We start from the raw sequence: 27,663 nt of genomic DNA on the forward strand, positions 1-27,663 counted from the left end.
GGGATTGTTTTGTAGGGCTTTTGATAGTGGTTATTACACTCTTGTTAAGTACCTACCACAAAAACAAATTGGGTAAAAAAAAAAATTTTAATCATTTTTGAGAGTTTTTTGTAGCTGGGGTCAAATTGACCCCAAGGACAACGAACGTCGTAAGATTTTAGGACAACATGAGGGTTAAGAAAGTTCTAGAATTGTTTTAGTTCAGAAATGTTCAGAGATTTCGGAGATGGGTTCTACGAGACTTTCATTACTTTTGGAAAGATTATGCAGCATTTGAATGATCTTAGATTATGCATCTTTGACCTCTCTTACACTGAAGAATGTAATCTGCTTCAAAATCTGTTGCATAAACGTTTTGGTCCATTAAGATAATATGTCATGCTTTTACATAATCTTTACAGCCTATATAATTTACAGTGGGTATAGTAAGTATTCACACCCATGCTAAAGTTGACTAAAAAGAGGAATATAAAATCATCTTTTGAGAATTGATTATAATGCCTTAATTCAAAAAATGAGTAAAAATCAAACCGCTAAGGACACTAATTTTCTTTGTGATTGAAGAATGTATCGTAAATAGATAAATGTTCTTCCTTAAATACAGGTTGCATAAGTATTCAACCCCTATGTTAAATTCCCATAGGAGCAGGAGGATTTTTTATATGTTTTTATTTTTAAAGGCCAGCTATTTCATGGATCCAGGATATTATGCATCCTGATAAAGTTCCCTTGGCCTTTGGAATTAAAATAGCCCCACATCATCACATACCCTTCACCATAGCTAGAGATTGGCATGGTGCTTTTTACAGTTAGCCAATTAGCCTGTTTGATGCTCATTGAGCTCAATGCAAATCAAACAGGCTAATAGGCTAACTGGAAAAAGCACCATGCCAATCTCTATCTATGGTGAAGGGTATGTGATGATGTGGGGCTATTTTAATTCCAAAGGCCAAGGGAACTTTATCAGGATGCATAATATCCTGGATCCATGAAATAGCTGGCCTTTAAAAATAAAAACATATAAAAAATCCTCCTGCTCCTATGGGAATTTAACATAGGGGTTGAATACTTATGCAACCTGTATTTAAGGAAGAACATTTATCTATTTACGATACATTCTTCAATCACAAAGAAAATTAGTGTCCTTAGTGGTTTGATTTTTACTCATTTTTTGAATTAAGGCATTACAATCAATTCTCAAAAGATGATTTTATATTCCTCTTTTTAGTCAACTTTAGCATGGGTGTGAATACTTACTATACCCACTGTACACTTACATAGCCTACATACATGTATCACTTAAAAATAGCAGTCACAGTGTTTGTGAATGCCTTTCATTCTGTTTTAATAAACTCATTAATCAGGCACACTTTTGATGCTAAGACATGACAATCTCAAAATAACGATAATAATTTGATTATTTGTTGATAAATAAAATATATCCAACAGTAGATGTGCTGTTGATGTTGGTGACTTTTTAATTAACTTTTTTCCCTTCTATAAAAAACTATCATTATAAAACTGTAACTATAATTAATATGGTTTTGTTTCTACTTTCAGACAAAACCATTCACTGTTCTCTTTTAACCAAGTGTCATCCTTCTCATTTATACAGGGAACCATCAGAGCTGTTTTAACTGAAAGGCAAAGCAGATCTGATCAGCACTATGGATAAGCAATTTTCCTTTTTAATCTCTCTGCAGCTTTGGATAAGTTGTTCTGTTTTTGTACAAGAGACACACTCAACGTTGATAAATAGCACCCACTCCTCAGGACAGTCAGAGGGCAATGCCACCGCTGGATGTGGGGGCAGTTTTACATGCAAGCCTGGCGTAGTCTTTCCCATATGGCTGCCTAAGAACCCACCTTTTGGAGAAATGCTGGCCCGTGCCACAATTTATTTTGTGGGTATGTTCTACATGTTCCTGGGTGTCTCTATCATCGCAGATCGCTTCATGGCATCAATCGAAGTCATCACCTCACAAGAAAAGGTGATCACATTCAAGAAATCCAATGGTGAAATCTGTACCGCCACTGTGCGAATCTGGAATGAAACGGTTTCCAACCTGACTCTCATGGCACTGGGATCTTCTGCACCAGAGATCATGCTCTCCGTGGTGGAGGTGTGTGGACATGAATTTGATGCTGGAGAGCTGGGTCCCAATACAATTGTGGGTAGTGCGGCCTTCAATATGTTTGTCATAATTGGCCTGTGTGTGTCCGTCATCCCCGATGGAGACCACCGCAAGGTCAAGCACCTGCGGGTGTTTTTTGTCACGGCTTTCTGGAGTATCTTTGCTTACACCTGGCTGTACCTGATCCTGGCGGTCATCTCCCCAGGTGTGGTGCAGGTGTGGGAAGGTTTGCTTACACTTTTTTTCTTCCCCATTTGTGTGCTTTTTGCATGGGTGGCTGATCGCAGACTCTTGTGTTACCATTATGTGCCCAAACGTTATCGCCTGGGCAAGCGGAAGGGCGTAATCATTGAGACAGAGGGTGAGGCAGAGGTCCAATCAAAAGCAGACATTGAGATGGATGGACAGATGTTAAACTCACATACGGAGGAGGTCTTGGATGGGATTGAGAAAGAGATGGATGAAGAAGAGGTCCGGATGGAAATGGCTCGGATCCTGAAAGAGCTGAAACAGAAGCATCCGGAAAAGGAGATGGAGCAACTCATTGAGCTCGCCAACTATCAGGTGCTCTGTCAGCAGCAAAAGAGTCGCGCTTTCTACCGCTGCCAAGCAACCAGGCTCATGACTGGGTCTGGAAACATGCTGAAGAAGCATGCAGCAGACCAGGCTAGGAAAGCTATTGGCCATCACGAGATGCGCTCCGTGGTGTCTGACAGTGATCTCTCCTCAAAGGTTTTCTTTGATCCCAGCACATATCAGTGTTTAGAGAACTGTGGGAAAGTGGCTCTTAATGTAGTGCGACGAGGTGGTGACTTGACAAGCACTGTGTCAGTGGACTACTGCACTGAAGACGGCACAGCCAATGCTGGGTCTGACTACCAGTTCACTGAAGGCACCGTCATCTTCAGGCCAGGTGAAACGGAAAAGGAGATCCGAATTAATATTATTGATGATGACATCTTTGAAGAAGACGAGCATTTTCTCGTGCACCTCAGTAATGTGCGAGTGATTTCTGCGAGCTCAGAGGCAATCTCATATTCAGACATCAACCACACAGAGACACCAGCCTGCCTTGGTCTGCCCTCAACAGCTACGGTCACAATCTTTGATGATGACCATGCTGGAATCTTTACATTTGAGGAGTCAACGGTTAATATCAGTGAAAGCATTGGCATGATGGAGGTGAAAGTTGTTCGTACTTCAGGTGCCCGTGGAGTAGTGGTGGTGCCCTACAAGACGATAGAGGGCACAGCTAAAGGGGGTGGTGAAGACTTTGAAGATACACATGGAGTGCTGGAGTTCCAGAATGATGAAATTGTGTAAGTGTCTTTTAATTTTTTTCCTTGTTTTGGTTTGTTATTTAGCCTATTTTAATCTTTTGTTTAAGAATGGATGACTGTATAATGGGAAATTATGGCTGAAAATATATTCATCTTTTGGAGAGGTATCCAAAATATAGAACTAGAATCAAAATGCCCTTGTTAAGTCATGACCAAGATATCATTAGTTTTCTCACTTGTTTTGAATTTTTGAACAAAATAGCGCTAACAATATTTTGGAATAGTACATGTGTTATAGTGATATTATGCTTCAGCAAATGCCATACCCCAGCACAGACTTAAAGAGAACTACCTTGTGGCTTTTAAATATATTTCCCAATGTAAATCCATGTAATGATAAGGCCTTGCTCTTGAAAGACAAAAATAATGCACATATAGAATTTGTTTTTGCTTTTTTGAATGATCAGATTCACATTCCATATCTGTATTATGGGAAAGGCAACTGCATCAACAACTTGCACATACTAATGAGTTCCGCTGCATGTTTTATGCATGAACAGGTGACATCAGGATATGACAGGATAGTGGTGGCAGAATATCTCTCATATTCTTTAATTCATGGAAACATTCCTTAAAACTAACTAGGCATAAACATACTCTAGAATCTAAGTGTGTTTTGGAGTATCATTGAAATGTGTTGTAGTTTGAGAGCACAGAAGATGACAACAGAGTAGGCCTATCTTTAAAATGCCAAAATCCTGTCATTGCCAGGATTACTGTGAATTAAACAGTGGAGGCCATTGATAATGGTGACAACGTCTAGGCGGTTTCAGTGGAAAGGAATTAAACAGTTTGCCTGGTTAAAGACAAACAACTGTGGTGAAGCATCAGCCATAATCCAACCTTAAAATAGAAGCTTGTAGATATTTCACACATGAATTAAGATGACAGATCTCGATGTTATTAAAGAGGTACAAAGACAGAGCACAGAAACGGAGCAACAGTGAAGCAGGCCAGGCTGGCTGGATCATATCTTCAGCTCCATATATAGACAGAGCACTCTTGTTAAGAAGACAAGTTTATATTTACTGTTTGTAATTGACTGGAGGGGATACATTTGAAATGTTTCAGTGTCTACAGCCACTGTGTTGTATTTCCAAGGTGATGCTAGGTTTTGTTAAATGTAAATACATGATGTGATTTACTATGTGCCTCAAATATTGTACATAAACACCTGGCATATTGTCTAGACTAAGCAAGGATAAATCATGTTACTTAAAGACACACTTAAACATAGCTATGTATGGAGTTGGAATATTACCAGGTCTTCAGAGATGTATTTCCCAGACACATCTTTAATATCACATCATTGTCAGCCTGCTAATCCATTTTCCATCCATTTTTTTGTATGCCTCAAGACACAGCTAATTACAAAATAGATAGGCAAAATAACAGTCAGTTTTTTTTAAAACAGTATTCATATTTTTTCTTTAATACTCCGTCCAAGTAGGCTCAATTATGCAGTCCTTAATTTCATTAAACCTGCAATACAAAATCAGCATGTATGATTTGGATATGCACACTCTTTGTCCTGACAGGGACAACCCAGTTTGCATTGTTTCTAACATGTTGCTTTTGTTACTCGTTTTAAAAGTGTACACAGTATTTGTTGAAAATAACACAACTTGTGTTGTTTTTAACACATCTCTATGCCCAGAAGAGTGCAGGTCTATTGGCAGCCCTCTAACTGCCCAGATCACATGACCTGTGTGAGAGAGAGACTGAGAGAGAGAAAGAGAAAGAGAGAGAGAGTGATTCACTGAAATCCTGAAAAAGCTATGGAAACGTTTTGTGATGTATGTCAATTTTTGTCAATTGACCCTCTGATATACAAATTATAGTTTCAGTATTTCTTAGTTTCAGTACCTGTTAGCCTAATTTAATTCCATTTTCTTTAGTAGGCTATTATGTTTATAAATTGTTAGTCTGGCTACCTAACTCCAGATCTCATCTCAATCTACAACACTGAGATTTGGGGTCTGGTACGATATATTCATTTTCTCATATTTGAGCGCTTCGAATGTCTATCAAATATATCTGGTAGGTCATAGCCAATCGTATCAATTATACCAGCTGACGTATGAAGAGCATTTTAATATTTCAAAATAACATTTGATAAATTAACCATACATGTGTCAGCAATGATAGGTGTGTCGATTTTAACAAAAGCTTGTTTACTTCTTAACCAATCCCCTATAGGTCATCTTTTTTTTCAAGTTGATATTGGCTCGTTTACAACGGAAAGGTCAATCATTGTTTATTTATGTTGATATTAATTCTGTAATAGTTTCACTGTAGTTGAATATGCCACCGGTTCTCCTCATCATATACAACAAGCAGTTAGACCATCTTGTCTTGAAAGAAAATCGGTCTGAGATACCAATTGAGCAGATGTCTGTTTCCTTACCTGCTTTACTCTCTGCTGGTCCTGCCTTCTGTTATTGGCACACTTCCAGAGTATGCAGAGTAATATAAACTCAAACATATTTTCCATTACCAAATGAATGGACCGTCGGACAGACCTACAGGCCTAAATTATGCGATGCAGACAGAGCAGAGTAAAACAATATTGTTAAGAGAGCTTAGGCCTACTCATTCATCTTTAATTTCAATTGAGCTTAAAACATAGTTTTGGGGGGATGAGAATGAACAAACAAAAATCTACATCACAATAACTATAGAAAACACAATTTGATGTAAACTTGACTTAAACTTGATTAGTTGGAAGTGAAGCTGTTGTAAAAAGCAATATGTCAGGACTCAGGGGTAAGAGTTGGTAAAAGACCACCCCCACCCCTTTCTTCCATTACCAACCCAAGTCTCACTTGTGCTCATACAGTAGTTACAATGTATAGTACACTATGTCACAGCTAGTATCTCTACATCAGACCAGAAGAGACCAGGTACAATTTTAACACAGGCAGAGATGTAACATGCTAAAGGCCATACATTAGCCTATAGCCAACATGAGATAAGCAGTGAAACTATGAGACAAGACAACATGTGTCCAAGTATATACAGTAATACAAAAAATAAATAAATAAATCATTGTTCCCATTTATTTTCAACATTTCATCCTGGTTCTTTATCCAATTAATTTCCTATTTTTCTGAGTCTCAATTAGTCTCATTCTCAATTACTTCCCTTGTGTCATGTTTGTGTTAGGTTTGTACTCAATTGGATCTATCTGACCTGTCACTTTTCTTGTTGCCTCTTTGGACACATTTTTTCTTTGCCTGTTCTGTTCATATATGTGTATCATCACAGATGGCAGTGCTTTGAGATACTTTATTTGCTGCCATGCAGGAGAGAATGATAGGCATGGTGATATGCTGACACTGTAATCTATTATCATTATTATATCATTATTATTATTATTATTATTATTATTATTATTATTATATTTTGAGGTGCTCTCACCAACTCACCAGCCACACACTTTTAATCACCCTGTCACAGTGTTGTCCTCATGTTGGCTGCCACATCTCATGCCCACACATCTGTTACGTTTTCATGCATCTCTTCCTCTCTGCTTCTTCTCCTCCACTCCTGTCCTCTCTCCCTCTGTCTCTCTTTTAGCAAAACTTTTCAAATCAATATAATCGACGATGAGGAGTACGAAAAGAACAAGAACATGTTCATCGAGCTCGGAGAGCCCCAGATAGTGGAGATGAGTGAGAGAAAAGGTGGGGGGTGTTTTATCAGACACTCCCATGTTCACACTAACAGCCCACACTGGAGATTTCACATGACTGAGTCATTCAACCTGGTTAAACATGTGATATTTGTAAACTATGGCTCTCCAAAACATGGTGCAGTGTCTCTTATGTCAAACTTTTCAATATGGTGTGCAATTTGTATCGAGTGCAGTGTAGTGAGGTGAGGTTTGACCTTCATTTGACCTTGTGGTGTTGACAGTGTGCTGTTGCAGGTAGAGCTGGATGTTCTTGAACTTCCTGTTCCCATTGGTCTAGACTCTGGAGTGTATCATGTCACTTTTGTGACTGATTTAGCTCATCACTATCTGTCCGGCTGAAACCAGGACACAGAAAAGTGTGTGTGTGTGTGTGTGTGTGTGTGTGTGTGTGTGTGTGTGTGTGTGTGTGTGTGTGTGAGTGAGAGAGAGAGAGAGAGAGAGAGAGACATATATAGAGAGAGACAAAGAAAGATAGAAAGAAAGAGAGAGAGAGAATGAGAGAGAGAGATGCTTAACGGGAGGCCCTTACCACTGCCAGTCAGCTCCATACGTCATACGTGTGATTTTTTGTCCCAACAGGAAAACCATAACGGTAAAAATACTTGACCATGAGGAGTATAACAAACAGGCCAGCTTCTACATACAGCTCCAGGAGCCACAGGGGAAAAAGCTGCGATGGACAGGTGTGGGAGAGCAGACAAGTAGAAGCTCTCTTTTGAATGGCCTGCTCTTGCTTCCACTACTCCCATATGCTTTTTCATCTCCTGCTGCTTTGGCTCCTTTCTCTTTGAGCTGTCCCCTAGCTCCTCTATGCACTCTATTACCATGGGGGAGACTCGCCACTCCTCTTCTCATGACAGTGGACCTGTTCAGAGTGCTTGTGACTATGGTCAGTCCACAGTGGGATCACACCTATAAGTCAAGGGTGACCTTTCAGATCTTGTAGACACTACTTGAGTCAGTCATTGAAGGGCATAGCATGGCAGTAGCTGGTATGGGTTTATTTGTTTTAGGTGATAGTATTGCTGCGCTTTAAAGTGTTGCAGGATGTCTTTTTGTTTTATCAAAAGGTGGTTATTTTTCTTTTAGTGTAGTGAGAAGCTTTGTGATGCAGCCAAATTGTCCATTAGTCTATGAATAGGTGGTAACAGCACAGCACTTTAGGACAACTGTTATAACACTTTTACATGATATGTACTGTTTATTACCTGTACATGTAATTTCTGGTGTAAATAATAATAAGTCCATAATAAGTAACAAATTATGTGGTGGACGTTGTAGTTTTTGTGATTTTTACTGATCTTATTGCTTTCCTCTTATTTTCTTTCCTCTGCTGCTTATTTCGGCTGTCCTACATGCTTACTGTCTTATTCTCTTCCTGTTGGTCAGCTGTGCTTCTAAATGAGCGTGGTAAGCCATATTCTGTTTCTTCGTTTCATATCAGAGCTCTTTCTTTGATTTATGGGGAGACTTGTTGCTGAGCCACTCAATGACTTCATCTTTCTTCACATGTAATGCGTAAGACCACAATATCAAGTCACTTTAAAACAAGCTAGGCCCTATTCTTGATTAAACTGAATTCAGCTGTCAAATTTCTTGATGTGATTTAAGAAATGTGATATGAAAAAGAATAGAATTCAGAGATATACTGTGTCTGATAATAGGCTAATTGTGTTTTGCTTTGTGGTTATAGGTGCATTTGTGAAGACAGGTATGCTTTGTCATGCAACTATTTTCTATATATTCTATTAATACTTAGCTAACTTGCTTAACTAACAATTTGTTTGTCAGTCACAGTTTTAATGTATTTCATCTTGCCTTTTAATAGGCAAACAGCTTTATGGTAAGAGACTGAATTCAGTGAATTGACTTGTAGTGGGTAGTGGCAAGGGTGCCCATAACTCATGAACTCATATTAACTACCTCTGACATTTCTGTGATCTGACTGGTCACTTTAACTGCTTTCTGTTTTGTGGTTGTTTACAAATGTTAAATTCTTGATTAAAATGATTAAATAATTACATGAAGATGATACTCATCATAAACAGAGAATCCTCATAATCTGCATGTTGAAAGATGTTGGTTTACTGAATATTCACTGACATTACATAGTAACAAAGCTAACATAAAAAGGAGGCAATGTTTCACAATGTTCTGAGATACAGTGTGTGTGTGTGTGTGCGCGTGCGTGGGTACGTGTGTGCGTGTGTGTGTGTGTGTGTGTGTGTGTGTGTGTGCGTGTGTGCGTGTGTGTGTGTGTGTGTGTGTGTGTGTGTAGGCCTATGTGTCTGAGCATGTGCTGGTGCAAAATACTTTTTTGATTGCAACATTTTGTCATGCATGGCATGCGCTGGTTACATCAAGAGCAGCGTCTTCCTCCCTGTTGCATGCGTGCTGAGCATGCCTGAGCCAGCCTGCCCACTCCTGCCCTTGGTATTATGTCAAGCCTGGTTTAACATTCCTACAATCTGGGCAAATGACAGGGTGTCATAATGATGTTCTGTTGTTTTGTTATTTGTTTCCAAAATTCAATGATTCATGATGGTTCTAAACATACCGTATTCTGTATAATGCATCTTCAATATCCGAATCTACTTCCCCCACCAGCATGGCTCAGCATTAGTCAGTGAGGATAATTTGTTCTTAATAAAATACAAAAGGGAATGAGTTTTCCTGTCTGCTGAGTTAGAAAGCAGCTGAGCTAAGAGGGAAATGATGCTATTTATTGCCCTCCATATAACCTTATATAAATTTGCTGCATAAGATTTAGGTAGCAATAGCTGGTACAACATTATGAATCCAGCAATAGCTATTATTAATTTACAGATGTGACAGTGAAATATTTAGGACAAATGCTTTAACACAATGCTTAAAGGAACCCACATTTAGAATAAGTGACAGACAGCCTCTCAATCATGTGGATTGGTTTTTAGGCTAAAGTTGCACTCTCTGGATCTCTCCACAAACCGAAAAACATCAGCTCTCCAAGGATATGTGATTAGTTTGAAAGACTATAAAGAAAATCAACAAGTCTTAGGATCCAATGGCACCATCAGCGTTGAGTTGATTAGACAAACACAACTGCACACCTCTTATCCTACTCAGCCAAGTGTCTCTAACATCATCAGACAGGGACATCTACCGGAAAGTGCAGGGCCGAGATAACTACATCCCCACCACCATTATCAACATAGCAGGTATACATCTATTTCTATTATTTCCACTTCTGTCCATTCATACACTCACTTAACTTTTTTGCATGTTTGGCAAGATTTCTGGTGGCACTTCTCCTAGACATAATACCTTTGGATATAATCTAAGATGTATCTTAATCTAGGATTCAAAATCAGTTACCTTACTAACAAGTTGAAGTGAGTAAAGGTGTCAACTAAGAAGCTTCTATCACATGTTTTAGCTATTCGCATGTTACTTTGATACACTTTTTAAAGCACATTCTTAAACATCAGAATGTCATGTGTTTCCAATGCCCAAAGCACAAAACAAAGCTTCTTTTTCCGCTGCATTCCCAATACTTCATGTTAATGCCTACATATAAGCCATTGGGGGAAAAAGATACAAACACAAAATGTTTTTTAATTGATATTGTACAGTGGAACAGTTTGTTTTTGGTGTGTGTTTGTTAAATGTGAAAGGTGTTTGGCTCACTAACTCTTTGTTGTTGTGTCCTTGTTTGCTGAATACTCTAACTTTAACCTTATCCATCTTTGCCTGCAACTCACTTTCTCAGAGAAAAGAGATGAGGTGACCCTGTCCAAGAAAGAGGAAGAGGAGCGACGCATTGCAGAGCTCGGGCAGCCCATGCTGGGGGAGCATGTCAAACTGGAAGTGATCATAGAGGAGTCCTATGAATTTAAAGTACGATACTTTCCCAAGAGAACTAAACACTCTGGACATGAGAGTTCCCACCACCAGTAACTATACAGAGAACTAGAACTGTAAGAGTAAAAGTGACCACACACTGACAAACGATAAGGAAAGTCCCTCCTCGTGTTGATGTATGAGATGGCTAAAATCTGATGGATTCTGATTGGCTCTCAGCTTTTTATTGTATACAATCACTCTGTAAGCGGCCCTGCTGATATCGTTCTTCATGTCATTATCATTATAGTTTGTGTCGATGTTGTCATTTATATTAGCTAGAATGAGACATTTGTTTGTCGTTATGGTTACAGTTATAGTTCTTGGTGTGAACAGCCCTTTACAGTATGCTAGTTAATGTAAATAGCTAACAGAATAGTTGATGTATAATTAGGAGAGAGATTTCCCAGTCAGTTTTTGTAAAAAGATCTAAGATCTAATTATATTTCCAACAAATATGTGCTGCCAAGATTTTTATGGACCATAATTCATGTGTCTTCTCTGTGGGTGTGGGTGTATGTATGTTTCCTCAGAGCACAGTGGACAAACTGATAAAGAAAACCAACCTGGCCCTTGTAGTTGGCACTAACAGCTGGAGAGAGCAGTTTGCAGAGGCAATTACTGTCAACTCTGGTAAGTATTTGGCAGGCTGTTACCCTGAAAAAGATGATACAGTTTTTTTTTTCTATAGGCCTACACATGTTATTCACATTAATTTTAATTCAGTTCAAGAAAAACATCAAACATTGTCATCTTTATCATCTTCAATGAAAGTCACAAAACAAAGGCGCTATGTGTTTGCTTCTGGAGTGGTATTGCATAGTTGTTCTGAAGATGACATGTTTCAGTGTTGATCCAGAGGTATAAAGGGAACAGGAAGGGAGAGAGGACAGTCCCTTCTACAGGGAACAAGAAGGGAGAGAGGACAGTCCCTTCTACAGGGAACAGGAAGAGAGAGGGGACAGTCCCTTGGGGGGCCACTGCAGCTGGCCGTGGGAGGACTGTGGAGGAATATTACCTGAGTGGGCTCCCATCAGGCTGGCAACGTTTAGGTTTTAAAAGCGGGTCAAGGTATCACCCAAAACCCAACTTGTGTTCACACACATCTGTTCTGCACATCTGGCCTGCTGCTGCTGATGTGCTGAGGAGATGTAAACACATCAGTGTGGGCAGGGTGGAATCACACCAGGCACAGACATTTATGGAAATCCGCTTGCCTCTTTTTGAGCCAGCTCGGCTTGATAGTCAGCTTGGTTTGAATGTCTTGATAATCAGCTTGGTCTGAGTGTCACTGAAGAGATGAAAGAGGATTAGTGAATTGATGGGTGATTGCAGATTCACAGCCATGATATCATGCAGAGATGACTTCTTATTGGTTAACACTGAGTAAACTCGACTGATAGAGAACTCTCATTTTTTAAAATAGCATTTCATCTGTGGGTACAACATTGTTTTTTTCTGCTGGTCAATATGTGCACATTCTTGAGCAGAATATGAATATCTTACTGTTCGGTTTCTAATTCAAAGACCTCTGTGAGGAGAATTAATCAATATATCACACGCCCAATAATTCTCTTTTTCCTCTTTCCTTTCTTATACATCATTTCATATTCATTTTAGGGGATGATGATGAGGAGGATGACAATGGTGAAGGAGGCAAACCCCCCTCGTGTTTTGACTATGTCATGCACTTCCTAACCGTCTTCTGGAAGCTTCTGTTTGCTTTTGTGCCACCCACTGATTACTGGAATGGCTGGGCATGCTTTGTGGTGTCCATTGTCATGATCGGGCTGCTCACAGCTGTCATTGGTGATCTGGCTTCTCACTTTGGCTGTACCGTTGGCCTGAAAGATTCGGTGACAGCAGTGGTTTTTGTTGCCCTAGGAACCTCTGTACCAGGTAATTCAAGTTCTCAGTTTTACTACAGAAATGATTGAGGATAAGAGATTATGTCATCACATTACTGGATGAACATGTTGAGAAAACAACAAATCCCACCTACAGTTACACTTGGGCTGTATCCTTGCAGTTCAGCCATGTTTATCTAGCATGTACAAGACATCACCTCTTTCTCCTCTTCCAGATACATTTGCCAGTAAAGTTGCTGCTGTCCAGGATCAGTATGCAGATGCCTCCATTGGCAATGTCACTGGGAGCAATGCTGTCAATGTCTTCTTGGGCATTGGTGTCGCATGGTCCATTGCTGCCATTTACCATACAGCAAAAGGGAGAGAATTCCGGGTGGATCCTGGAACACTGGCTTTCTCTGTCACACTCTTCACCATCTTTGCCTTCATCGCCATTGGTGTCCTCATGTACAGACGTCGACCTGAAATTGGGGGGGAACTTGGAGGCCCACGAATCCCCAAGATCATCACCACCACCCTGTTCTTCAGCCTGTGGCTCATGTATATCATTTTCTCCTCTCTAGAGGCCTATTGCATCATTAAGGGGTTTTGAAGCAGTTCACTGCAGACAGAGGAGTGACGATTGGGATGATAAGGACACAGGACAACAATTTGACAAAATGACAAATATAAGCATATAGTAATATTGATGTTACAAAATATGAGTAATAGACCTACTTCTTGATTTTGTTGTTCACATTTGAAATGTTGTTTTACTTACTACTGACGTTGTTTATGAGATTTTGATGGGAGTATGTTCTCAAAATAGTAGCTGTAGTGGTAATATACTTAGAATAGTATTATAGAGGATGTGTAGTGTTTCGAAAATATGACAACTATTATTATCCACAGATCCAATACAGTATCTGGGTGGTGTCCATCAACAAGGAGGCTTCAGTCTAGATGACATTTTGTAGTGCATTTAATAGCCTGCCAAATACAAAAAAAACAAACATTAAAAGCAAATTGGGAAGCATTTGACTATTGTTTGCAGTAAATTGATTAAACTACTGGTCACATGGTCTGGATGGTGGGACTCTGCTCAAAGGACTGTGTTTTCTATTCACCTTTTTCTATTCATTCTTCCTCATGGAAGAGATTTCAAAAGAACAAAACTCCTAGAGACTCTATTGAACCAAAGTCCTTATAGGCAAGACGTCCCACCTCTTGGCGGCCATCTTGGTAGCGGCTTGGTCAGAGACATAATGGACCGGACATATAAGGCATGTCCGGTCCACATTTGCTAATTTAACAGGATGATTTTGTGATCAGAGGCCAGGCGTATTGTTCAAAAGGGTTGTTCTCATGTCTCTTAATCAGTCATGGGTGTGTTTTACTGTAGGTATTACATCCTTAGTTTAAACCAATGAGAGTGGCAATGAGAGTGAGCGAACAGCGCAGCATCAAAAGGTCGGTATTTTGACAGTCAGTACGTCTGAAGGAATCTGCTTGGACGATTCCACTAATACTTGCTAGTGTGTGACTAGCAGAGTATAGCCTTCATGCATCTGCACTCACCTATTATTTAAACTTATGGGCAAACTGAACTGAAACTAACTTCATGTGGCACTCTCACTATAATCTGACAAGGGGTTACTATTGAAAAAAGTAGCCTGAAAAAAAGGAATACTTGCCCCAATAATGTTCGATGACAGAATAAAAATCTTAAGGTTATTTATCCTGAAGAGCCATTGCCTGGGACTCATTCCTAAGGGCTGCTTACATCTCGTGACAGTGCGTCTTTACCGTTGTGCTTTTCACTAGGTTCAGGTTCATGGTCAGTGGCTTAATGACTTTTAGTGGGTCTAAGATAAAAACAAGCTTTGCGTCACGCTTGACGCCAAATTGTGCCGAGTGTATGATATAGCCCTAGGGCAGTTATTTTGGGCAGCTATTTTATAGATGATGTCAATCATGTCGTTTCCAACAATGCAGTTGGTTACATTATAGGAAGGGGTAGGATATGTAGACAACTGCCATATTGGCATTACAAACTAAACCCATACATTGCTATGGATATATTGCTTTGAGTGCTTTGTCTCATTATGAAGTCACTGAATGAACTCACTGAGAGAATGAAGAGCAAACCACCCAGTGGATAGTCTAGAATAGGACATCATCTGTTGGCAATTTATCTTTAACTCACAAGAAGATGATGAGGAAAATATAACCTTGAAGGTTAGCATTCTAAATGTATCCTTGGAAAAAACAATGCCTCATAAAGAAATATCTATTTTTTTTAACAAAAAACACATGCCACAATTATTGGCACCCCTGTAATTGAACAGATGTTAAAGCCTCCCTCCCATGCCAATAAAACAGGCCTTAGTCTTCTCTTATGGCCCTCCATCATACTTATCAATAGGCATGGGCTTCTATGTATGCCATGCCAAGTTTTTCATTTAATCTCACTAATACTCACAATAGTACTCTGGAACTTCAACCTTTTTACATTTGTAATTTTGTAAATGTTGTAATTATATGACTAAGTTTCTTTCTTTCTTTTTTTATGGAGACTCAATGACATTGGTATTTCTGCCAGCAACATGGGTCCTCCTTATCCAGGCAAATTTGTCACAGGTCTTGTTGACTGGGATCTATTCATTATTAGTAAATAGGGCATTAGTCATTCCTTCACTTAAAGAGACCAACACACTTTCCCAAACTAATTTGAATTGTGTATTATCTTGTATTTTTCATAGAGAATGACATCTGGCATCTGACCTCTGTGTCACTTTGTTTTTTACCTTAATGAAACAGGAAGTCATATAATTCTTGAAAGTTTATAGAGATTTAGAGAGATATAGAGAACAATCTTACATTAAGATAAACAAATCTAGGTGGTATTGTTTTCAGTATGAAGAGACTTACTTACTCTCTGTCCTCTCTCGTCAAATCATTAGATTTGTTGAGCAAATCATCTTGATAAGATTCCTCAAAATAAGCCAAACTCATATTAGGTAAATATGATTTTTTGAGCGAGCACTGGGTAAATCTTTTCAAACTAAAAACAACAGCAAATAGATTTGTTGATTTTGATATAAGATTAACAGTTTGTTATATCTTATGCATTTTTTGGCAGTGAAGTTAAATGAAATTGGAGGAAGAGTGTTACATTTCATTTACAATATTGTCATGGAGTGCCAGTAATTGTTACTCACGTGTTTTGTCAAAAATATTTATGTTGCTTTGTTTTTTCTCTGAATAAATTTGTGTTTCGTGAAGGTTGGATTATTCCTCAGTGTTTTCATCATGAGACTAGATAAAGCACCAGAGGCACCAACTTAACCAGGGGTGCCACTAGATGTGGAGGATGCTGTAGGCCAGGCATCACCAAATGGCGGACCGCGGTCCGGGTCCGGACCCAGTGACGGTGCTGTCCGGACCCGTTGAAATTGTCGGCCTAATATCATCAAAGAGCATCGTCCGTAGCCAAGCCAATCAACTCGATTGTTTACCTTTCAGCAACAGAGAATAGGCCTAGCGGGAGAGAGTGGAGATGAGAGAAAATGGCTTGCTCAAAAATGATGGTGAAAACCGAACTTTTAAAGATGAATGGACGGACGGACCAATACGTTCGTGTTGCTGTAAATATGCGCTGTGAAACTGGCGACGTTAGCGTGCGTCACTGAGATCAAACACGGGTCGTTAGAGGAAAGGTACACGCAGAAGTCCACAGTGAGGGCAAGTAAAACTTGAACAGCACTCCGAGAGCTAACAAACAGACAAACAAACGCAAACCCCGATGAAAACATTACTTTCCTCGGCGGAGGTAGGATAATAATTATCAAATTGAAAGCACACTATGACAGGTCTACTCGTGTGATCACGCATGCATGTACAGGCAAATTAGTGTTCGTTAAAGATTGCGTGGATTTTGATGCAACACAAGAGAGCATTTAGCGATGGGACAGCAGCTGTGAATGAGTGCTTAATGCGGCTGCAGAAACTTTACAGATCCCATTGTCAGCTTCAACAACAAGATTCAAGAACATCTGAACTATTAGCAGAGGATACTAGAACGCAGTATGCAAAGGTCTTTTTTTCTTTTCTTAAAGATCCACTTTTATTTTATTCAAAAGATTCGGAATGTTTTACATTAGGCCTAGGCTGCTTGAAATAGGCCCTAAGTTCAGGCTGCTCAAAGTTATTTTGCACTTTGAATTTATTCTGAATAGAATAAATATAGTGTCTGTTGTCTGTCTTTCTTGAAATGTAGGCCTAGTAGCCTAAAGACAACTAGCCTACAGTATTGTTTTGCATTCAAATACCATTCAAGTTAAGACTTTTTGGTATGTTACAAGCATATTACTTTGAAAACACTTGAAATGTAACAATAAATTAAATAGGCCTAGAAATGTACATGCGTTATTGATTTTATTAACTTCAGGGTAGCCTACACTATTTTCAGTGACAATTTAAGATTCGGACCTTTGCCGGGAGGACATTTTAGTAACTGGACCTCTTTGAATTTTAATTGAATACCCCTGCTGTAGGCCTTTGTGCTTATATCCATTATTTATGTTGGCCTGTTTTTCTAAAGGCTGGGCAGTTTTGCTCTTTTATTATCAGCTCAATGTATAATATCTGAAAGTAGAAGCTTTTGGATATGGTGCTTGAAATATTTTCTCAAACCACCAACCGGCAAAACCACCTACAAGCAAAGGGTATCACACCAATGATAAACATAGCCATGTCCACACACACACCTGTCTAAGCATACTCTGTAAAGTCTGTTATTCAGCAGAAAACAGTAACAGCAGTGTTACTGACATTGGCCGGGTTTCCCAGATTTGTTTAAGCTCTTAAGTGCTAAGAACTTCTTAGGAGCGTTCTTCTAAGAACGCTCCCAAGAAGTTCTTAGCGACGTCCAGTGGGGAGCTGGGCAGAATCTGGGAAACGCGGCCATTGTCTGTAAAATCAAACAAACAACAATAAAACAGAGCGATGTCAGTATTCTATTCTTTCCATGTAATGAAAGCTTCTTGTATGTTTTCACTATTTGTTCGCATATAAATGGTCAAGTAGCTTGCCTTTTCAGAGAAAATGAAACCAAATGAAACGTTGACATGTTGTGAAAATAAAGCAAGCGGTCACCTTTTCTTAATCTGTTAATTTCCAATTTACCACACCTGACTGCAGAGTTTTTGTGACCATTATTAGAAGATTGCAATGTACAGTATTCTATTCTGAGTATTCTACCTTGCGTTATTAGCCCTGTTTCACTGACAATAAAGCATCCCATTAATACCTGTGCATATTGTAACATGGTTTACTTGGCAATCAACCTGACAATATCATGGGTGATGGTCAACATTAACATTCAATAAAGACATCTGGGGCCCTGATTTATGTTGGGCAAAGTGCAAAGTCAATCAACAAAGAAAATGTGTGTGCATTAAATATATGTCTCGTGGCATAAAGCTGACTCATTAGGGTTTACAGTGTGAAGGTCTTGTCCATGGTGTTAAATTTGCAAATGGAGTTTGCCTTGCCTATTCAAATAGCGTTATTTATACCTTTTAATTTACCCATCATTCATGAGGGCCCCCGGTGTTGTAAAAGAAAGGAAGGGTACACAGAATTACTCGTCAGTTTACTGCTTGCAGAGCTACAATCATGAAGTCAATGTAGCACAACTGTACTTTGTCAAGACAAGGCTGTCAAGGCTGTCTCGTATGAGTGTATTTTTTTGCCTCTTTTTAAAAATAATGGTAGAATAAAATATTTAAATCAATTAGGCCTCCTTGTATTGTTGACATGCTTTCACAGAGGTTCAACGTGATTCTCCAGATATGAATTTGATTGAAGAAGGCTGTATTTTCTTTTTTGCGTGTGTGTTTAATTTCATGGCATTTTTCCTTTGTTTTGGTTTTTGGACATTAGGCTGTAGGCCTTAAACAAAATCACTGTCAACAATAAAGTTTGTGAACCTTTGAAATAGTTGACATGGAGATATGTAAGTACATTTTTGCTACATAATAGAACATTCCATAGGGTGCAATATATATTTAGAAAAGAGATCTTACAATAGGGCAAGGCACATTACTAAAGGGCTTAAAAAGCCAATCTTTTTCACACGGATCTCTGTTTCTCAAGGCCACCGAGAACTCTTAAGTATGAATAAATAATAAATAAATACACAAATAAATAAATACTGTAAATTGGTGCTACCTAGCTAGAGCAGCCAGGCAGCTACTCTACACTACACTACACTACACTACACTACACTACACTACACTACACTAACAGTGCTACACTTTGGGGGCATATTTAAAATCATGAATGAGAACAGAATGTTACAAAACATATTTATTTTGATAACCATTATATGGGCTCCCTCTAATGAACACGTTGAATACCAGATTTCCTATCAAATGTATTGTCAACATAACAGTCCAAAATTGATTGTTTCACACTTTCCCCAAAGTAACATCTTTTCACTTCAAATTATTCTGTCAATGATGATAACATTTCAATGGATGTGGACATGTTAACCAACAACACTGGTGGTAATTATTATTAAAAAAAAAAAAATACAAGTTGGGATACTTTGTAAAGCACAGAATGTGATAATCTGCCAATCTTGTACATCCATATTTAGTTGCAAAAAGATATCGACCAATCAAATTTTGAAACTGAAAAATTTTAACTGACAGAATGATACACTAATTTTGAATTTGATGCCAGTACATGCATAAAATAAGTTTGGATTGGGCAACAAAAAGCCTGGAAAAGTTATTTAGTGCTAAAGAAGACAAGGAGCATTTCACACCTAGGTTAACTGGCACCATGATTGGATAGAAAAAGAGCATCTCAAAAGTGAACAAAAGTGTGGGCAATGTAAAAAATAATGTTCATCAACATGAATTTGTGATGAGATATTTAAAGTATCATAGCCTAGTAATACGTAATCATATTGGGCAAAGAACGAGATAACAATATATTCTCAAAACTCCAGTAACAGGTATCTTTCATTGCCAAAATTGAAACATGCCCCTGTCCCAACTTTTTTGAGATGTGTTGCTGCCATTAAATTCAAAATGAATATGCATTTTCCAAAAAAAGACATTTGCCTGTTTCAGCAATTGATATTTGGTCTTTGTACTATTTGCAACTAAAAAAATATGATTTACATGATTTGCTAATCAAAGCATTCTGCTTTTTATTTCCATTTCACAGAACGTCCAAACTTTTTGGGGGTTGAATATGATTAACGTAAACATATTTGGCTGGTTTCCCTTACATGTACACCTGGAGATACCCATTACTTCAATGGAGATATACCCATTCAAAAATTATTTTAGTCTAGGATTATGCACAATCCATGAACAGGAAGCCAGGTCATTAAGTATGTTGGGTGCAAAATATTTAAATAATCTGGTCAAGCAATCCAATTATTTTGGCTGAGACCAGTTAGAGTTGCCGTTTCCTATATTTGGCAGACTGTTTGCTCATTAAATGAGCAGCTTGTTGCAAATTCATAAGGTTGCATAAGGTTGCATGAGCCTCACTTGACAGAGCTAACATAGGAAAGCTTTAAGGAACTATTTCGTTTGACTTACCATAATACATTCACAGCATGATATTCACTTGTTCCTTTGCTTTTTTTCAGTTCCTGTGCAATGCAAAGGACATGAAAGACATGTTTGTTTAGCCTTTGGATGACATTTGGTCTAGTTAATGCAATGGAGGAAAAGCGCTTGGTGAAATGTCCGTGTTGCAACACCCATGTGATTTTGTAAATAGTGCATTAGACAAACTAGCCAGTAGGACAATACTTGTGTGAATTTAGAAAACTGTGATACTGAATTAATTCTATTTACAATTCAAATACTTTTATTTGTCTATGAGCTCAGAAGTAATGAGAAGTGTCTTTGTGATTAGATCAACGTTTAAGTAAAGGCGGAAGTGTCCACAATGAAGGTTCAATCTATCAATAAACATCATTAAACAAAGTTACCCTGAGCAACAGCTGTCACTCACAGTTCCCAGACAGTTCAGTTCCTTTAATTTTCCATTTCTATTTTTAAACGGCAACATCCATTTCATTTGGGCTGGAATGGTCATTTATCACCACTTAACCATAACATGTTTTCCACCACTCTCTTTTGTTTCCATGTTATCTACCAGATACATGTCACCAATAATGTCTTGCAGCATTTGTTGTTCTTGTTCAACAATAAAAACAATTGATAGTCAATGCTATACATACAGTACACAGCTCACATACATCTTTTCCAGCTGTCACGTAGGCCAAACCTTGAGTGTCTGATTAATATTCAACAAGGAAAAAGGTATTTGACCTTGGTAATCAATGGAGCTAAAGTCCTGAATACTAACACATAAACAAACTCCACTTTGCCGCATACAATAAATTATAACACTTGATATCAAAACCTGATCCACATTAGTTCTCTGTTGTGTGTCACATGACAAAATATGTAAAGACCATTTAATACTCAGCCACAACATCTTCATCTGGCTTCATATGAAAAGTCCCATACAGTATATAGTATTCCTACTCATAATGCTTATGTGTGGTTGGTAAGTGTTTTTTCATAAACATGATTTAGAATTAAAGTCAATGCATGTGTATACAGTATGTGTGCTTAGAAGGACTTTGTGTTGGCATACATGGATTAATAGGCCTTAGATGACAAGTTTGCAACACTGACACACTGTATTATCACCTTAATGTGTAGCAATACTAGCCTATATAATGGACTTGTGTCTGCCAAGACTGTGCCAAGGCTGGGATACCAATCTCTTACAGGAAACAATTGACATTTTCTATGAAATTTCAGGGATTGAAACAAACTGTTGCTGTGAGTATTCCAAAGTTCCATCTTCACTGCTCAACAGAAACTGAGCTGCAATGGGTTTTCAAGGGCACCAGGAGCTGTTCATACGGAAGATTCCCGAGCAGTTTTGGCCTTACTGCGGCTCAGGAAGGGGTATGTCGTGCAGAGGCACCCAGAGGCAACACTAAGACCTAGGCTGATCCAAGCACAGAAGATTGACCAACTGTAGCCATGGTCTACATCGCCGGGTAGACCGTAGATAAACGGTGGGTTTCGGGCAAGTTCATAGGACACGCTTGCTGCGTATGTGCACAGCGATATGGTGCAGAAAATTCCTGAAATGATAAAGCAAAAACATACTGTAACGACTCAATGGCTGTATACTGGATATTAACAAATCCCATCATAGAAATAAAAGCTCCAAAAACATAAAAAAAAGGAAAAGCTGACCAGGTTTCTGTACCCTTCCAGGTTCACTGATGCGCTCCAAAAGTCAGAGCAACAGAGTAAGAATGAGAAATGATCTGCCTTTGACCTTTTCTCAATTTACAATGATATCTATCACATCACCACCCGTATCATGAGCCACTGAGCACTGTGGTCATTTTCTGCCTGCTCTTCAAACAGCTATCATATTCTTCACTTGAAGAAGCCATCCAGACCAAGTCCAAAAACAGGCCATTCTCAAATCTCTCTTAAAGGTCTAGAGAAAGTAACTGCTGCTTATTTATAAAACCACTGATGCTAGTACCCCTGGTCTCTTGATTCCTGCATTTAACAAAATGGAATACATTATTAGGAAATCTTGATGAGATCCATATACTGAATCATAATTATAAAATCTTTTCACATAATGATGAGATGAAGTCTTGCATGGTTTTCTTTCTCAATATAATGCGCTTCCATAAAAACACATGACCTTAGTTCAATAGTCACAGCACTAGGTAGAAGCACACTTTGAATTTGTCCCCCACAACTCAGTGTCACATTAGTCCCAAAGTCCAAGAAGATACCCACACAGTCCAAACGCAAATAAAGGCATGAACATAAAAGAGATCCCACCCAGAATTCTGGAAGCATCACTTAAAGCTTGACGAGAGGCTACAATCAGCAGCATAGAGATATAGGATATGCGGCTGTGTGCTCTGTCATCACTTAAAGAAGAGTCCCACCAGAGAGGGCTGAAGTGAAGCAAAGTAATCAAGGATCTCTGGTCACACCCTTTCGGTGGAAAAAGGTACAGCAGGCTATAGGCTGTTACTCTGTCAACCCAAATGCCCTGGTCTACATCATATGTATTCATGTGATGTTATTACCAGACGTCATGACATAAATTTCACGGTTGTTCATAAATTTTACCTGGCAAAAAAAAAAAACGGTCATTGGCAGCTAATGGAAACACAACAGAAAAGTAGAACATCCAGGAGACTAGTGATGAGCTGACTCTGAGGTGCACTAAAATCATAGAGAACAAGTACAGTGCATCCAGATGGGCGGTTTGGCTAGAGGAGGACATCCGAGTCGTTTACCTGCCATGAGAAAGAGGAGGCCAGAGACGTGCTGGGTTAGGCTCTCCTCCCAGAAGAACCCCACTGTGGCCACGATGCTCCCGCACAGCAGCACGGCTGCAGCCATCCCCAGGAATCCTGCTGTGATTCGCCGCAGATCTGCTCATGGAACACACACACACACACACACACACACACACAGTATCCATGACAACCACCCACACAGTGACTAGGCAACAGGCATGGAAGATTAAAGATATGTAGCACATTTACTCTAGCTGTTGCCTCAGAGCTCTGTATGCTTGGACAGGAAGTCCAAAGTGACTCTTGTATGATGCTAAATGCGCATTATTATGCCTTTGGTTGAATCTTCAAAGTTGAAAACAACAATTAAGCCACATATTAACATTCTAAACATGCTAGAATAACACAATAATAATGTATACAATATTTACTTTGAAATTAATGTATCATAACAATTGAACAATGATTTTTGCCAAAAAAGGAAAGAGATGACAGGGAAGAGAATGCACACATCTTGTGTGCCTATGAGCTCCCAGACGCTGAGTAGGAGTGCTATGCAATAGTGTAAACACCATGAGGAAAGCAGAGCTCTTACGCAGGAGGTGCCACTCGTCCTGCTGGATGGTTCTGGTGAGGTTCAGGGGGATGTTCCTGAGCCGGATGGGCTGGGAGAAGTGATACTTTACAGTAGTGCAGCGATCTGCAATACCTAGGTAGACGGAATACAGGCTCATGTAATCATTACAGTTACTGTGAAGAGCCCCAAGTGACTTAACCTTACCAGAGTATTTAACATCAAGTGAAGAAAGAAGCATGATTTCAATATCATAACACAAAACAGGATAAGTAAAGTAAAGTGGCAGAAATGACACAAATGATCTGTTATTTATTTATCTGCTTTTGAACACATCCACCGTCAGCCTATCAATAAGCAATGTCACAATGTATGTGTTTAGCATAGGCATACTCTATCACTCTCAACACAACTACATCGGTGTGGAAGGCCTCTGCGCATCAGACTGCTTGAATGCTTTATAAGTTTCCTAGCTGCAGCATCACTCCTGCCACCCCTCTGCATGACCTTCTGTCACTAGCTGCCTGAACTTAAAAAAAGAGAAGAAATTGGCTTCAGTAGTGGACCTGTTCTATGCAGGAGCCAGACCTGCACAGGGGACTGCAGCAATCAGGCCAAGTGAATGCAGTGTTTGTAGTATCTCTTCATGTAAACAAACTAAGACAGCTTGTGTGCAATCCTCTAGGTGTTGTTGTTGTTGTTGTTGTTGTTGTTGTTGTTATTGTTGTTTGAGACTTTCACATGGGCAGATGTGATATATTTACAGTGAAACCATTTGCACATACACATTTGATAATAATTGCAATGATTGAACCACTGATAAAAACAGGTATTATCAGCAATATATCACATAAGACAACACATATGAGATTAAAGAAAGTATGTCTAACCATTGAGCACTAGCACTACTGCACCGGTTTCATTTCTAGTGGTACATGCACAGTAAGCCTATGGGCTAAAGACAGCAAAACTACACAATTAATCTCCTATTACAAGAATTAAAACAGGAGGATGAAGGTCAAGGGCTTCCTATTGGCTAAAATATGCTGAAAAAAATCACCTGCATCACTCTTTTCATTAGGCTAATGACTTAAATTAGATTTGTTTGTCCAAGCTGTCAAATTAATCTACTAAATCTATAGCATGCAAATATACTGTTTTATCTATATACAACTAATTGGTCCTTCAAACATGACCATATACGCCTAGGTATTTCCAATTGTTAGCCCTGCCAATGTAAACACTGATGGAGTCAGGCGATAGACTAAAAACTATAGGCTACATTAATGTAGTGTCACTTCGAGTTATAGGCCTACACTTGCGTGATTTTGCACTAAATAGCCTTGTCCGAGTACAAGGATAGAAACGTGATGAATCAGCCGATCTATAGCCTAGTAGGCCTATAAGGAAGATGCGCTTTCATCGATTTTCTCAGGAAACGATTCGGCTTACAGTGGAGAATAAAAAGCCTTCTCTTTTGACGCAACGGACAACTTAACTACAACGTTAACTACAGTTGAACACAACATAAATCAAACAAATGATAAAAGCAGTCAGACAACATTGCACTCATCAGTTCTATCTCCGTTAAGGCTACATTTCAGTATCTTACCTTTTGATATTAGTTGGTCAATATCCCGGTCAATACCTTGAAAGTAGCATTTGCGCCACAGACCAGAGAAGGTGGAGAACAGCGGTCTCCCACACTCCGTTTCCAGAATCCCCATCCCCAAAATCGCCCTCCAGTTTTCGAGCAATTCCTCTTCTCGACTCCCAACGTGAATAGGTTTCATCAGAGCCAGGTTGCGCCTGGGGTTGCCACTGTCAACCAACGGCAGGTGATAGATGGGCATCTCCCTGTTTTTCTGATCGTTGGAGTCAGTGCCATACTGATCGCAGTTCTCTTTGTGTCGCCTTGTGTCCGTTTCATACCAGTGGTCGGTGAAAATAGCGGTGACCAGTAAAATGAGAGAGAGAAGGCTCATGGACAAGCTGAGCGTCGTTACAAGCAGTTGTCTCTCCATGTTTTAAACATCAGACCAGAGTTCTTTACGCTCTTCTGTCCACAGGATGACCTTAGAACATTAATTATCCTAGTTTAGGCATGATCTGTTAACTTTCTCTGCAGACCCCTACACATGTAATTTAGTCCGTTTCCCCCCTAAACAGTAGCATCATCGGCTGCAGCTGCATAGGTAGGGTGTATTTTGCAAGATCTAACAGCTGACTAGCAGCTATAGGGCTGCGCCGAACGTGCCAGAAATAACATAGGCTACAATTTACCTGCGCGCTGCCTGTGACTGTCGTCTTAAAAGAGGAGAAGTTGTTCTACTTAATCCAAACCGTTCATTATGGGAGTCATTCCCTTGCCGACAGAAGTGCGAGGGAATGTCAAGGTTGTCGCGCCAGTGCCAACCTTAGCGATGGGTGTGTCCACGAGACGGGCCAAACACTCCCATCGCGAGCTTTGTGTCATAGGCTAAAATGATGAAGTGCCTACCTAGGCATGGACATGTTTATGAGAATTAATAAACAGAATATCATGAGGCTAATGTTGTGATATTTTAGACTCGCAGAAGACACAGCCCATTATGGGGAACGCCGAATATAAAAAATTCAAGCAGTATTGTTTTTCATTTCCCATTTGCATTTAGGCTGTAACAGGCTATGTGCCAAGGCTACACCCTTGGCTATTAAGTAGGCTATTTAAAGAAAAACAGAGTAGGCAGACAACCTTGATAGGCCTGTAGCCCGGTGATTGTATTTTTCTGAGGAAATACAATCACTTGGCACTAAAACATTTAGCTACATTTGTTTTAATTTTTTTTTTTTTTTTTTTTTTTTTTAAAGAACATTGATACAGAGTCAGGGAGGTGATATGCTTTCAAGTTTTTTTTTTTTTTTTTTTTTTTTAAAGCATGCTTTTTAACTTGCATGTGTGTTTTAGTAAACCGTAGGCCTATCAAAGTCACATGCACACCTTAAGTTTTCCATGAAATGGCCTCTGTTCAAGTGACCGGCCTGGGTGTGAGGACTGTTTTTACGGAGTCGGTGCAAGACACCTGTTTGCACATCACCTGCTGGAGACCCTCACTAATTCTTTATGGGCTAACTAACAGAAGAAGTGTAGGTATACTCTTCCTTTTGTATTTTGCTTTCAGTGCAAATGCAAAGCACGTATGAAAGGTTACTGTATATGGAGTTGAGGAAAGGAAAAGGTCTTAAGTGATTTTAATATTGTCACCTCTCTTTCTTTCATACAATTTGCATATACTGTATTGTGCACATCAACAAATGTGTTTAGTTTGGTCATTTTCATCTGACATGCACAGTGTAGGCTCGCCTGCTGTTAACTACCACACAAAAGCCTACAGAGACTTGAACTTTACAGAGCTTAATTTTCACACTTCATAGTACAGTACACTTAACAGAACAAATAGCCTGAACAGTGTGTCTGTGTAACAAATAATCTCATTCAACTTTAGGTTAAACAGAGAACGCTCCGCTTCGAAGAGTATTCACTTAATGCTTTCAGTAGCCTACTTTCAAAATCTTTTGTCCGTTTACAACATGCACATTTCACTTTTGACCAGATTTTTCCTGGATAGTTATAATTGTTAGTGGCGTTAAAGTAGCAATTTGTGATCATGCGCCTGACCACACCTCCAGTACTTTTCATCAGCAGGCCCCTGGGATCCACAAGATTCATTTGACAAATTGTTAACTCCTGTTCCTGCCGGAATAATGATCAATGTGCGAGTGTAAACTTGAAACGAGACTTGCACTGGCTGTAGG

At 39.2% G+C, this 27,663-nt stretch overlaps 2 protein-coding genes across 3 annotated transcripts; one reads left to right on the top strand and one right to left on the bottom strand.

Annotated features, from left to right (window-relative positions):
- The first annotated feature begins 1,862 nt into the window (after positions 1-1,862).
- slc8a1a (solute carrier family 8 member 1a) lies at positions 1,863-16,182 on the top strand. 2 transcript variants are annotated; one of them, XM_062549148.1, is made up of 10 exons: positions 1,863-3,454; positions 7,055-7,161; positions 8,562-8,582; positions 8,866-8,883; positions 9,001-9,015; positions 10,301-10,369; positions 10,921-11,048; positions 11,585-11,684; positions 12,672-12,950; positions 13,135-16,182. In XM_062549148.1, exons 1-10 carry the CDS (start codon positions 1,878-1,880, stop codon positions 13,509-13,511), a joined length of 2,691 nt encoding a protein of 896 aa, XP_062405132.1. In that variant the 5' UTR covers positions 1,863-1,877; the 3' UTR covers positions 13,512-16,182. The 2 variants fall into 2 exon arrangements, with proteins under 2 accessions (XP_062405132.1, XP_062405140.1); XM_062549156.1 differs by lacking the exon at positions 9,001-9,015.
- A 3,117-nt stretch (positions 16,183-19,299) lies between these two features.
- Positions 19,300-26,278, bottom strand: tmem178a (transmembrane protein 178a). Its single transcript, XM_062549168.1, has 4 exons — positions 25,481-26,278; positions 23,890-24,003; positions 23,292-23,429; positions 19,300-22,097 (listed from the first exon to the last, which is right to left on the bottom strand). Exons 1-4 carry the CDS (start codon positions 25,890-25,892, stop codon positions 21,865-21,867), a joined length of 897 nt encoding a protein of 298 aa, XP_062405152.1. The 5' UTR covers positions 25,893-26,278; the 3' UTR covers positions 19,300-21,864.
- Between the last annotated feature and the right edge of the window lie 1,385 nt (positions 26,279-27,663).

The sequence above is a fragment of the Sardina pilchardus genome, chromosome 1 (assembly GCF_963854185.1).
Source record: "Sardina pilchardus chromosome 1, fSarPil1.1, whole genome shotgun sequence".
Lineage (NCBI taxonomy): Eukaryota > Metazoa > Chordata > Actinopteri > Clupeiformes > Clupeidae > Sardina > Sardina pilchardus.